This window comes from Natator depressus, chromosome 7, assembly GCF_965152275.1.
Source record: "Natator depressus isolate rNatDep1 chromosome 7, rNatDep2.hap1, whole genome shotgun sequence".
Taxonomy (NCBI): domain Eukaryota; kingdom Metazoa; phylum Chordata; order Testudines; family Cheloniidae; genus Natator; species Natator depressus.
Window position 1 is genome coordinate 112,925,885 of NC_134240.1, and position 14,486 is coordinate 112,940,370.

The 14,486-nt window shown below is 37.3% G+C and overlaps 1 protein-coding gene across 39 annotated transcripts in view; it reads right to left on the reverse strand.

The window, feature by feature from the left end:
• Window positions 1–14,486, reverse strand: part of TCF7L2 (transcription factor 7 like 2) — a 204,118-nt gene that overhangs the window by 39,714 nt on the left and 149,918 nt on the right. The window contains exon 1 of one of the 39 annotated variants that reach the window (XM_074959319.1): window positions 344–797. The exons of 37 other annotated variants lie outside the window; for them this stretch is intronic. In XM_074959319.1, the coding sequence (XP_074815420.1) occupies window positions 344–466 (123 nt within the window). In that variant the 5' untranslated portion in view covers window positions 467–797. Of the gene's footprint in view, window positions 1–343; window positions 798–14,486 lie in introns of those variants that run through there. One more of the 39 variants, XM_074959320.1, reaches the window with a different exon arrangement.

A 14,486-nucleotide genomic window follows, 5' to 3' on the forward strand; every position in this document is an offset into this window, starting at 1 on the left:
TTTTCTCCCTTTCCAAAACTCAAAACAAAAATGGGGGGGGGGGGGGAAACAACCCTCAAACCATCTTTGGATTATTGCACAGCTTTGTATGTGGACAGAGTCTTGCTTCACATTGTTTTGCAACTATTACAGCATTAAGAAGCGTCACTGAAAAATCATGCCACCACCACCCCTTTAAAAAATGCTCACTGTAAAAAAAGTATCTAAAAAAGGTCACAGCTTGAGATGCCTGCTTTATCTTTTTTTTCCCCTTGCACGGACCAGAATAAAAAAAAAAAGAGTCACATAAGAAGTTCAGTGGTCAAGACTGAAAAGCGCGCACACGCGAAAAAGTGCTACTCACCCAACAATTCAAATTGAGATGCCAGCAGCCGAACTGCTGGAATAGAGAGAACCCAGAGGCAAGCGCTCCTCCTTTACCACTCAAATCTTCCATTCCCACTAAAATTGCATCCCGTGGGTACATAACAGCTTTGTCTTTCCTTCTCTTAACCTCAAAAACTTTTTTCTTCAATGTCTAGATGCCAATTGTGCTGGCTTTGTATTATTTTCCTTGCAGCTTTTCTCTCTCTCTTTTTCTTTCCCTCCCCCACACCCTTTCACTTAAAGTACTGGAAAAGCTGTCTTAAAAGATCAAGATGTCTCCAGTTTTTTGGCCTGGTGCTTTCTGAATGCTCAAAATCCACTGTCATGTTGGCTGCAAAAAGTGTCTTATTTCTAAATTGTCAGCTGTGAATAACAAAATTTAGAAAAACCTCCTCTATTTTCTAATATACCACTTCACCATCCTGTCAGGGAGGGGGGTTGTGGAGGGGAAGACTCATTTTCCTGCTCAGGTATGCCTGCTAAGGACAGCTAAAAAAGCAGTTACCTTGGAAATCAATGACAATACTACTACAGCTCAGGTTGTACAGGTACCACTAAGTGAAGCGAGGAAACAACGGCCAGTTGTGAGGGAGCATGATCAGCTAAGTGTAGCAAGCAGTCACTTTATCTGCAAGATTGTCATCTCCCTCAAAACAAACTTCTTAGGGAGAGAGCTATGAAATAAAAAAGTATAGTTTCTTGTCACTGTAACACAGAAGTGACACTTTATAGGTCCTTGCCATTAGCTCTGGTTCCCCTCCCCCCCCCCCCCTTCACCCCCGGCTCCTTCCTTCCAGCGTTAGAGATTTTTTTTTAAACTGACCCCCACTATAGAAGACAAATGCAAGAAGAGCCTTCCGTATCGCTGGAATTTCAGTGTCTAAAGAAGTTCACCACAGCTATTGTATTTTCACAAGCTGTGAAACTACAGCTTCAGTGAAACTACTGAACAAGGACCAAAAGGATTCCCATATATCATCAATGAAATGAACAACGGTGACAGTCTCCTTACATCTTAAATTCGCCACGTAGACTATTATTGCCCGATACATAGTCACCTAAGATGGATAGCTGCAAGGACTGTATTCTAAATTTGAGCTGAGTAGCAAGTGCAATCCACAGTGGCTAGTTCACCAACAGTAATTTCTGACCATTTCATTTTTTTTTTAAGTTGTATTGAAGTTTAACCACTCTGCAAGCAAATGCCATAAAGGAGATATAACCACCAGCAATTACAAAACCATCACCCACCATCCTTAGTGAATGAGTTTGTTAATGCAGAAAGACACTGCACATATTGAACGCTACCATCATCATGAGGGATTTACACCTTTGGAGTGGAGATGAAAAAAGAAGAATTGAAAACATTTATTTCCCTATATATAGTAGGATGACTCACACAAAGTTTACTTTTCATTTTTTTAAATTAAGACACTGTTTCATGCAGCGACACCTTGAATAGCTCCAGGTTTATTTTTGTGATGTATATTTTTAAGCGGTGGCTTAATGAATATGGATTTAAAAAAAAACACCACTAAAAAATCCAACACAGAGAATTTGGAAAGATTTAAGGGAATATAATCAACAGAGAGAGAATTCTAACAATTTTCTTTTCTTACTACCACCCATTCCTCCTCTTCTAGACTTATCTGGCCTTCCCGTGCAAAGTGTCAGCCAGCAATCTTTAAGGGCCTTAATACCAAAACAAAACCCCGCGATTTCCCTTTACATGGTAATAACAAAAGCAACGAGACTCCAGTTTGACAAGTAAAAGCCCCAACAACACGGCAACTAATTGCCTTCCCTCCCTCTATTCACAGCGGCCACCACACTCCAGCGGCTGCCTTTGTCACACATGCAATTTCTTAAGTAAACTGAAAGTTCTCTTGCTGGTGATGGACAGTTCCCAATCATTTAGTAACAATAACTTATAAAATGCAGCACATGGGATGGGCTTTAAACCAGAAATTTGCTTTCTGGTTCTTCCAAAAGACAGGAGGAAAATGGAAACAACATGATGAGCCAACACATCCCAGACCTCTTGTTTCCACCCCCTCCCCTTAAACAGCTCATGAATCTAGGAAGTTTCTTCAAAATAGCTCCTGCCTGAACTTACTAATGACTCAACTGGCTCAGTGCTCTGGTTGTGATGTCCTGCAACTACGTTTTCCAAAATGTTAGGGAGTGACGCCCTAAGTGAAAAGGAAATATAACTAAATTAATGAAATGATCAAATGTTAGAAAAAGTAGAAGAATGAGGCAGAAGCCAGACCCTCCTCTATGAAAGTATGAAACTCTCTCCTTAGCATGAAATTGCAATCACACAGGGGAAGGAAAGACCAAACAGAGCTGTGGGTCACATCACACATTCCTAGATCCAGAACACAGATGCTAAAATGAAGTTTGATTTTATGGGAAGAAATCATTTTAGGGGAAAACGCATGCCATGGCATTTTTCTAAAAAGTACAAAACAAACCAAAAACCTCTTGCTTGCTCACACAATGTTTTGGCAGGGGGAAATTGCTCTGCTAGTTTAACCTTGAGGGGGAGAAAAACAAAACATAAATGCCACAAACATCGTGCATTTCTAAGTTAAAATAATACAGCAAGTTTCAACCTACACAGGAGAAAGTTGGAAAAACACAAAGGCATTTTTATCTCCTAAAACTCCAAATGTAATATCATTAGCTACAAGTACATCAATCTTAAGTTATTTCAAACTGGCAGAGAACATTCTGGAGGTTAAAGAAATAAAACATGCAACAGAAATTAAAAATATAGATCCACATTAACAAATCAAAGTCATTGTCCTCCTAGCACTCATGTGAAAGAAGTAAAAGGTATAGCTTACCATTTACAACAGTTTTAATCAGGGTGCTTCACGCTGCCTGGTTTCAAGCATGCTGCCGTTTGGTATATTAACGTACCTACATGATGTGCAATAATACTGCAGTTGGTTGATCCACTGGAGGGCAGCACCCTACCTAAACCATTCACAACTGAGCTGCACTGAACAGATAAACACACACAGGAGCCAGCTCTACAACGCCAGCTCTTCAGAAAAGATGCTCAAGTTCAGTCCCATTCATAGAATTATCTCGCTTGGTAGGGAAGGACACAATAACTTGCATCACCCCCCGATTCAATAACAATCCACCAAAAAAGGAGGGGGAAAAGGGGGGAAGCTCTTTTTTCCCCCCAACCCCGTACTCCGTCAAAAGAACAAAAGCTGATATTTTGTTTGCCGACTTGGCAAATATAAAGGCAATCTCGATCCTCCAAAGAAGTTCACCTAACTTGGTGAAAGCAGGGCTTTGCAGTTCTCCGGTGAAATTAAGCTTTAATGGCTATTTGATTCCACTCAATGGGGGAAAAAAATCTATTTAAATTTGGGTAAAGTTAGAAGACCGTTCTGCTGTATATATTTTTTGCCAACTAAAATTTCCCCAAAATTTCTGACAATATCCATAACTGAATTATCTTGCTGAAACCATTTTTAAAGAAAAAAAATAAACCCTGAAACCCTAAAATAAAAAAGCAAATATTAAAAATTTCAGAACCATTTAGTGTATAAATTTTTTCCCATGGCTTAAGTAAAAACCACAGAAACTTGCGGATGTCTTCCTTTAAAGCAAATGGTCCTAACACATATTAAACCACCGCTGCGCGTCTTCTAAGCTTAGTAGGAAAAAATGACTATTGATCTTCAAATAGCGATAATTGAAAAGATCAAAAAGATTAAACAAAATCACGAATGTGCTGACTTACCATGCTATGCTTTTTGTTGCAACTTTGTAGAAATTTCACTCAAAGAAACTGCATCAGAGGTGTCAAATTTTTTAGCGGACTGTGATCGTATTATTTCCGCAGCCCTGCCTTCCAATGCTTCAGAACTTTTTTCCCTTTCTCTTTTTTGTTTGTGGTACCTAGCTTTTTGCTATAGACTTTAAAAGCCTTCAGCTCAGCAAACCAGCACAAATTATCTTGCCACCTTGCACAGCTCTGATGCTTTGGCCGCTAACTTTGGAAGGCCCTTTACTACTGCATCAAAATTAGCATTGTCAAAGCAGTTAATGAATATTAATATTGTATTTGTCATTGGAGCTGGCCCGTTGCTGAACTCCGAGTCATCCATCAGGGACAAGATTAAGAACACAATTATTTCTGACTGACAGGGACCAAATCTGCTAGAATTTTTTTTTAAACAATTCGGGGGGAAAAAAAACCCCACAATATCATCTTAAGGTGTCTCCCAAGAGACCGGGAACCAGATTAATACGCTTTTAATGAAGTAGAGATCATTATGTATGAAGAAAAAAAAGATGTACTATTCAAGCTATTTAGTTATGGTGGCTGTTAGAAATTTTAAAAAAATGCAGACGGCATATCTCTTTCAACAGCTGTCCAGATTTTTATTCAGACTGTTCTAAGGAAAAGAAGACTTTTTCTGAAATCTTTCTTTTTTTAAAAAAGAACAGAGAAGCAGAGATTCATCCCATCTGGGATAATTTTCCATGTCTTCACTTTTACCATAGCAGCTGAGAAAAGATAGCACAGTAAATAATTCCTACACAAATTTGACAAGAAACACCTTCATCAGCTACAACTCCTTCCACCCGTATTCCCCAGTTTCCAAGTACTGTCTCACTCACTTTATCCTGGATGAACCATTACGTTTACAGAAACTCTTAAATTCCCTTTTAACAGTGACATCTTTCTGTAATAAACACACTGGAAACAACACTCTCTTGAAGAACCCAGGAGCCGCCAACTAACCAGCGAACAGAGAGGTGTCTCCTTGTGCTCTGAAGAGCTCAAATTTGCTAATTTAGAATTCAACCAGGTCTGAACTTTTGAACATGAAAAGTTTTCTCTTATGCTTAACACAACATTTAAAGCCATTGTTGAGTCAAACGGGGTGGGGAAGAGAACTAATAAGTGCAGTTTGAAGAAATTACAGTACAGTATTTTGTTACTGAAACAGGTTAAAACTAATTTTAAGTGCAATTAAAGTTAAAAACTTGCCGCTTACCTGATTTAACCCATTTATCTGAATTCACCTTGTTCATTTCAAATCAATAACTTAAAACTGATACACCTTGTCATATAATTTCATAGACCTTTTTCAGACATACCTTCAGTGGCTTGTTGCGTATAAATTGTTCCCAGGATGATATTTTTTTCCCCACTCATGCTTTTTTTAAAAAAAATCTTTCTTATTTTAAATGTGGTAAAAGAGGAGAACTAAGGGGGATAAAATGACAGATGTGACTGTTAATCTGTCCAGTGAATCGCGGGGGTCTAGGTAAAGCTGCTCTGGATACTGCGCTAATCTACAACTCCCACTGACCCCCTAATACCATTATCAACCCTTAGATGAACATTCTAAATTAGAGTTTTGTTTGAAAAGGGTGTGAATTTGACCTCTGGTGCCAGGGACCTCTCCCGTACATACAGATGGCAAAGTTCTTATAAAAATAAAAAGGGGATTTTGTGTGTGTGTGTGTGTCTGTGAACGCAATTTGCATGGTTTACATCAACTGTGCCTTCCCCCCACCCACAGCCCCATTACGCCATCATGAGAAAAAACACTAAAAACCCCTGCACTGCCCTGGTGTAATTTTGTTGTTCTTTAAATAGCTATTTGACACCATTCTATTGTTTTGTTTACAGCTTTCAAAAAAAAAATTCACTCTACGGAGTGGTCCAATACCCTAACAAATTGAATAAATAATCACTGGCTTTTTAATGTACCAGAATAGAAGAGGCGGTGAGGTAAATCCAGGAACAGAAGAGGTTTACAACAAGGCCAAATTACCTCCCACCCTCCCTTTATTTGCACACATACTACTAAATTTTGCTTTGGGAATAAAAGAAAGTGCGCATGGAGGCTACTGAAAAAGACTCTATGAGTTTGATCATCACAGGACGCGAGAGGTTGTCTTAGAGAATAACAGTTAAGATATAGATTTATATACCCCTACTGGGTATATTTAATAAAATGTCACAGGTCCCACTTCATCTAAAAATACAGCATTTTCTTGTGAGCTATGAGAAAGCAAGATAGCAAAGGATAAAGAAACGAGCAACTACTACCCGTATTTTAGGACTTCAGGGGTATGGGGTGGGAGAGGAGATGATGGGGGAAATATCACCAAGGGATGTTATGCTTTTAGAAGGGAGGGTTGCATGTATTTATTCTACCTTCTAAGGTGAACTTTTGTACAACTTTGCATCACTTGGCCAGAGAACGGTTATAGCACAAAGCCTCTTGTCTACAATCCTCCTCGACAAAGCAAACACCGTGGCTTCTTAATACACTGAGCTTTCAAATTTAAGGTCAATATTTACGGTTTTGTTTTTATGGATACCCATCAACACCACTGTGTACCTCTCCGTAACAGCTGTTAATAGGCAGCTCGCTCGCTCTCTCTGTCTCTGCTTCCCCAGCACGACCGCATCAGCACTAGTATCAAATTAACTCTCCGACTTTGAAACTTATTGATCTGCTATTAAGACACCAGTGAACCTGATGAAATGAGTGCTGTAGGTGCAGTCAAGACTTCAAAGTCTCACACAGCCACATAAAACAAGCGCCTTTGATCCTAACTCCGATCTGCTCAGGGTTTAAAGCCCAATTCTCCCTAAGCTGCCCTTCTCACTCATCATGTCTGATGTATTACCAACCAGCGACTTGATAATGTTAATAATGTAAATTTTAGCAAATGATTTTTACAATGGCAAAATTAATTATAGGAATGTATGCTTCTTTCCATCTGGGTGTCTGATCTACAAAACAATAATAATAACAGTAGCAATTACAGTTGCAAAAGATACTGTGTGCATATTCAGCTTTTAAAACTCTAACTGCATTTTCCTCTGAGCTTTTCATGTCTCATTTTGCTCCTAAACCTATAATTATTTATTATCAATTAAGCTCAACGCTAGTTTAAAAGTGCTGCGAGGGAAGTCTATCCAAAATCCACTATTGCTAGATATGCATTTTTAAAGAAAAGCTATCTCCATGCTTTATATTTCTCTTTTCTTCATTTTACCATTTGTTCTATCACTGATATCCTATTTCTTGTTTATATTCTGTGATGCACTGCACCTCAAACTAGTACTCTGTAAGTCCCATATTTATCATATTCATTCTACATGTATTCACAAAACATCATGTTTATTGTTAATGTAGATTTAAAACACCTATATTTCTGGATCTGCATCTATTATCAATTATGAAAGCTTTTGCTAAATTTATGAATGGGAAAAAGAAGCAGGTTTAATGGTCAGTGACAAATATACATCAACTCTTCTGTATGCAAAACTTAACTACAAATTATAATTACAATATTATGTAACTAAAATCCAAATTTTAGGTAAGTTTACGGGCTAATATTGTTTCCTTACTAAGAAGAGAGTCCCTTTTTCTTACATATAGATTTTCTGAATATTCACATATAATTCTTGAACACAATGTAATCGCTAAAGTACATCATATTATTTTTGATAACATTTTTTTTGAAAACACTTACAATGATTCCATTTTCAATTGGGAGAGTTTTATCCTAACGCCTGCTGCAAGTTTGTATATTTCACTTCTGATTTTAAAAAACACAAGTCACTAAAGTTAACTCATTCATGGTTTGTGCAAGTGTATGGGTACAATATTCCTGGATATTTTACTTCCTTTTTTTTTTTTTTTTTTTTGAATAGTGCATAATTAAAGGGTTAGAAAAGTTCCTACTCAAAGATTTTTTTTTTGTTTGGCAGAAGACAATGGTTTGCAATACCTTAAATGAACTGAAAAAAAAAACCTTTGTATTGTATGTGAAAATAAATTTGCAACCACTGAAAAGCTGTTACATACATTCATGTTGATTTAAGTTCAGAGATATGGCATTATTGCTGTAGTTCAGTGTTTCTTACTATGCAAAAAAGGAAACAAGAACTCCAGAATACGTCTCTTCCTTTCACTATTCTTTTGAAACAGAAATATGGTAGAATACTTTGACAAAAAGAAGTTGAAAAGAAAGATTATTTTTAATTGAATCATTCATATCAAAATATTCTTTTTGATAACTCCAAATTCTATTTTAATAAAATTTAGATAGTAATAGCTTGTTTTTTTATGTTGATACTCACTTAACCTACTTGCAATTCTAAAGAAGTCAACACTTGATTGTGACAATGTTCAAAAGAATTTCCTATGCCACAAGCACAGTAAAAACTTTCACCAATTAGTGCAGGAAAAAAGGAGGGAAAAGCCACAGCGCTGGTGCTCAAAGAGCCAGGCCTTGCGGCAAAGCTGTCATGTCGAGTGGATTGATCAACAGGACCGCAATTTCTAATGGCATGTTGTCATGAAAAGTCAGCCACAGGGAGCCACCTGCTTTACTCCTCATAGACAGCTAGGAAAAGGAAGGGGGGAAAAAAAACCTCCATACCTAGCTCTGCCAGTCCCTTCTGCTAACAATTTTGGTAAGGGTTTCATGATTTTTATGCAGAAGGAATATGTCAAGTCTCAAACTGTAGCCTCCTGCCTCTAAGATTACAAGAGTACGAAGGCTGACGCTGTCTTTCTTTTTCGGGGAGAGACGGGAAAAATTCCATCTTTAGCCCCCAAATACTACTTAGATCAGAAAACACGCCTATTACATCTTTAAACCAACAAAGTTGGTCAACGACTTACAACGTACCTGTGAAGCTTTCTTCAAATAAAAAACAAAATAAATAGAAGACCCCGTAAATGGATTTATTTCTATGCCACCTTTCTTTGCTCTCAGCAGTCATAATAGACTTTAATTGACAAATATATTATGGGCTTGGTTTCAATGTAGATTACATCTATATTTCAGATTAGTTAGTTAATTCTGAGTCCATGGCAACATTATATTCTGGATTCCAATCTTCAGCTGACATGGTCCATAGTATACTTTGAATTGCAGAGACAATTGTACAGATTACTGTGTTGAAGGAAAAGATAACAAGTTTCCCTGTTTTGCTTTTGTAATATTTTCTTGTGCTTGATGGAACATAATTAATACTTAAGAACTTCCACAAACTTACCATTAAAAACAGCGCCAAACAGTCTGTCTTAATCACTGTTACAGGAATGTGTTAGTCTCATTTTAACCCATGGTTCTGATTATCATCACTCAAAAGGCATGGATATTTCCCTCTTATAACACACAAAAGCCAAATATATTACTTTCATTTGTTATGTCTCACATAATGTAATACAATTGCTGAAGTAATTCCTGCTTAGCTAAAAATAAACTGCAACGTTATGCCACAGTATAACAGTAAAATGTAAATCTCGGACTTGGGTAGATCTGTATGGTAGCCCCTTAAAATCTTCAACCATTTTTTTAACAGAAGCTTTTGTTGTCTGGACCAGAGAGACTCAATTTTGTTTTGGTTCATTTGTACAAAATATTTTACATGTTTAATACCTGTATAAAAGGGTCCAAAATAAAACAGAAATGTGCAGTGTCTGCTAATTTGATTTTTTTATTTTATTTTTTTAAAAAACATCCCTCATCTATGTACAAAAGAAAAAAAGTCAAATAAAAGTTAAAGAACTTTTAAGTTCATGAAACCAAACCCAACTTGGCATGCAAATCACGTACTGTAACCTTTTATCGGCGCAGCCTCTGGTCTCATCAGTCGATGAAATTCTCAGCCCGCGGCAACAGCTTAGCCGAGGGATGCAGACCAATGAGAAAATATTCATTGTGTTAGCATTTCAAATGGCGAGAAAGGAAGAAGAAGCGCTAACTGATCACTGCCCGTGGAATTAATTGGATATTCCAAGAATAATGTCTCTCACTGAAGATCCTTGGAGGCCGAACGCTAGTAGAGACCACATTTTGTGCGGCGCCTTCAAAAAGAGACCGCTTGGGGGTAGTGGACATATTAGGGTTTTAGCGCATTTCCCTAAAGGCGAGAAAATAATCAGATGCACTGAACCAAACTCAGCTAATCCATTCCATAATTATACACACAAATCCAATAAACTATGCCACATTACTGGAAAATTAAACTATTACAGCGAAGGCTTTTGCCACTTAAAAAAAGTTTGGATTTTGTTTTGTTAAAAAGAAACCTTGGTGAAACCTTCAAGTTTTGTGCATGTAGATGGAAATACACGCTACACACACACGCATTCAATAGTATTTTAAAACCTAGTATAAGAGTAATGTCTAGCTGTAGTCTTCTGTTATGTTTAAAGCTCTTGTAGGTGCCCCACAGCTTCCTTCCTTTATATGGAGGGGATTTACGTTTCAGCTTTATTGCGCATAGCCCAGGCATATGCAATGACCCTGTCTGATATTAGTACATCTTTCCTTAAGACTCATCTTAATCTAACCTTTTCAAGACTCTTTTGCTTTCAAACTCAAAACAGCATAAAAAATGAGCATTGTTGTTGTGGGGGGCGCTAAGAGACTGAACTAAGACTTTGGCTTGGTCCAAAGTAGTAGCCCTCTGGATAAACAGCTGCTTGTGCAACTAAATAAGCTCCACAGACCAAAAGGTAAAAAAAAGAAAAAGGAAAAAAAAAGAAGAAAAAAAAAAAAGAGAGCGAGATTAGGAACCTTCCCAAATGTTCCATCTTTCCTATCGACCGCTGGCCTAGCGTGAGGTGTCAATTTTGACTCCAAAGAGAGCACACGAATTCGCAGCGGTCCCATTATGCGGTCTCTGCGCTCATTGTAAATTCTGTCAACGAAGTCAATCTTATTAACTTCCGCGCTGGTTCACACATGACATTTTCTTCAATTTTCTTGCTGACATCAAAAACATCAATTAGCAGACCGAAAATAGGAAGGAACGAATGACAGAGCCTGATAACGTCAACTATTTGAAGCCAAGGGTAAATCTATTCTCCAGTTCTGAATGCGTTCATTACAATTGCATTTTCAAAGAAGACCTCCAAATAGCAAAGAAAATTAAATTTATCATCTAGAAATGCCTAGAAATTGTTTTTTTAATCCTATGTCTATCTCTCAATCCCAGAGTGTAATACAAAGTATCGCAATTCAGTTTTATGATAACATGCCGCAACTTTAATAGAAAGTTTATAAAATATGCAGCCCCTGCCATACTTCCTATCACATAACAACTACAAGGATTGAGAAAATTTGTCCAACAGATTGCAGCATTGCCTTGTCTATTCCATCAATTCTCATAGGCTGGCATAGCACTTAACACACACACACACACACACACACCCCATCCCTTCACAGCTATGAAGAACTTGTGGACTAGACAGCTGTGTACTAACTAGTGTCATTAAGATAGTAGCAGGCACTACAATACTTTAGGAAAGAAGTCCCTCATTTGCATTTTTCCAACTCTTTTTACATATCAGATAAAACAAACCCAACTCCCCGCCCATTAAAGTGAAGGGAAAGTCCACACAAAGACGTTTCACTTAACTGTCAAGCCTAAAAGCACATGTATTCATTCAGTTGCTTGAACTTCCGTTAACTGGACTATTACCCCCCTTTCGTTTTATTGACATTTTCAAAAATAAATACTTGAAAATATCCTCCTCTTAACACAGAAATATGACGCCAAAAATCAGTAACATGGTCCATTTGCAGTGCTTAGCAATATGTTTATAAGGAAGATAAGCAGATTTAATATAACTCCAAAAATGTAACGTCATAAACCTGGTTTTTATAGTCTTTAAAGACCCCCCTCCTCTTTTTTTTTTTTCCTGCTGATGTGTCCGCTTTGTGAGACATCGTTTCATGCTTGTATTACATCTCCTAGGGAGTGAATAAAGCAACTTGCTTGGCTACCAAAGACACTCACTCGGACTTAATGCAAACAGAAAGAGCAGCTACACCCTGATAAACAGATCACATTCCTTCAGCCCATTGATTTTTTGATCTTGTGACATTTTTTAGTTGCTTCCATTCCCTTCCTTGTCTTTTCCTCAATGTCACAAAAGACAAAAATGTCTAAACAATTGATGGCAGGGATATCTATTAGCTGTCAACCCGCTTTTTTCCCGGTACTAAGAAAGTACAAAATAGAATGCTGAGAACTGGTAAGGTGACAAATTACAGATTTTTTAAAATAAATTGGCTAATCATATTCTATTATTTTATCTTTCGAAACCGAACCTTGCTGAGAAGTAATTCGTGGAGGGGGGTTGGGATGGAGGAGGAGGGGAAAAGTTCAATTATATGGGTTTCTGTAACTTCGGGTACATGGAAGCAACCTGGGGGTGGTAGGGAAGAGGTCAGGGTGAGACAGCCCTTAGAGTCAAGCACTCCTGAAAACTTCAGTAAGATGCTTGAATTTCTGTCATACATGACATTGTTTTGGTTTTCCAGAAAAAATGATTATGCAACAAAAATACTGTACTAAGACAAGCAACATTAAGAGATGCTTGGGAATAAAATGAGCATGGCTGACCTTTGAAAAGTTGTAAAATTATTTCACGTTGCTCAAGAACAACAGCAAAATACACGAAGACTTGTTGCCACTATGATACCTGCTTTTTCAAAAGTACATTTGAGCATCATACCATTTCCAACAATCCACACCACGAACAATTATAATCAAGCAGATTCATGATTAAATTTTGTGTCCTATAATTCAGTGCAGATGATCGTGACTTGAAATTAGCAGAACTTGGTTGTAAACCAAAAATATCATCATAAACATGTAACGTTATATGGCTCCTCAAAATTATAAGAAATGGGGATTAACTCAAAAATCAAGACATATGAACAAGTTAAGTTTAGCTTTATTTAATCATGCAATGCATAAAATACAATGAACTTCCCAAGTAAACAACAAGCATTCACTAGATAATTATGGTGAAATCTGACAGTAGATATATGGATATTTCATTGTAAACACAGCCTGGAAAATAATAATAAAAAAACCCTGCTTCTTCTAACTTTACAGGGTCTGACTCTTTTTTAAATAAAGTACAGAAGTGAGTGGAACAGGAAAGAAGAAATATATTCTAGAAGAAAATATCAGTGCCGTCTCAAAAGCAGCTCCTTTAACTCTACATATTGCTCTCATCACGGAAAGGAAAATAGAATTGATCAATTTGTTCTCTCTTCCAGCTTATGTTAGAAATTTTTAAGAGTCTAGCCTTTCACTACTAGGGGCCCAATCCTGCCATTCTTACTCAGTCAAAACCCCTTCAACTACACAATAGGAGTTTTGCCTGAGAAAAGATTGCAGTGATCAGCGCTTGTTTGCTTTCAAATAACTTGCCGGATTGTGGCCGGAAAACCAGATTTTGCAAACAGTCTGGAGTTTTTTAATGCATATTTCTAAACGGAAACATAATAGAAATAGAAACGTTTCATTATTTCTTACTTTGATTTTACTATGTTCCACCCTCTGATGCCAAAACTATACAACTTTTATTCAAGAAAAAGATCCTTGGCATGCAAAATATGTTATTGCTAATCACCTGTAACAATCTTTACGCTAAAAGCTTTCTCCTAAAAATTCCATTGCCTGGCAGAACTGCTAGTTCGAGTTTACATTAAATGAACAAACCAATACTCTTGCTTTTGCTTATTAGACTGAAATATTAAGCTGAAGAAATCTGGACAGCTTCCTCAATAGTAGGTTTACTTTACTTTACTTTTTTTTTTTTTTTAAGGCAAGTTTGTTGCTCTCCCAGTAATCTTTTCTTCTTGAAGAGAATTTTTTAAAACATATTTGTTTTAAATATTTTTTTCCTGTCAATTAGCATTGGGTATCCCTGAAACCATTTCAGCTATTGATGTGTTGATGATATTTGGGTTTACAAAAAACATGTCCAATGAATTAAACCTGTGACTGACTGACAGCAGCAAAAAAACTGACCACAGGTTACTGATGGGATGAACTGTGGTTATGGTTTCTTAAACCACGCGCTGTCCTTGAAACGGAGGCCGCATACGGCTCCATTAGATACAGCTCCGGTGCTCTTGATCTATTATTTACAAAGAAAAACCCTTCACTGGTTAAGTGGCCCCTTCTACTTCAGCCTTCAATTTCAGCTGCATGAAGCATCTTGGTGGGGAGGTAACAAGGGGGGGGGGGGAGGGGGAGATTAAAACGTGAGTCCACAATATAATTCTATGCAAGT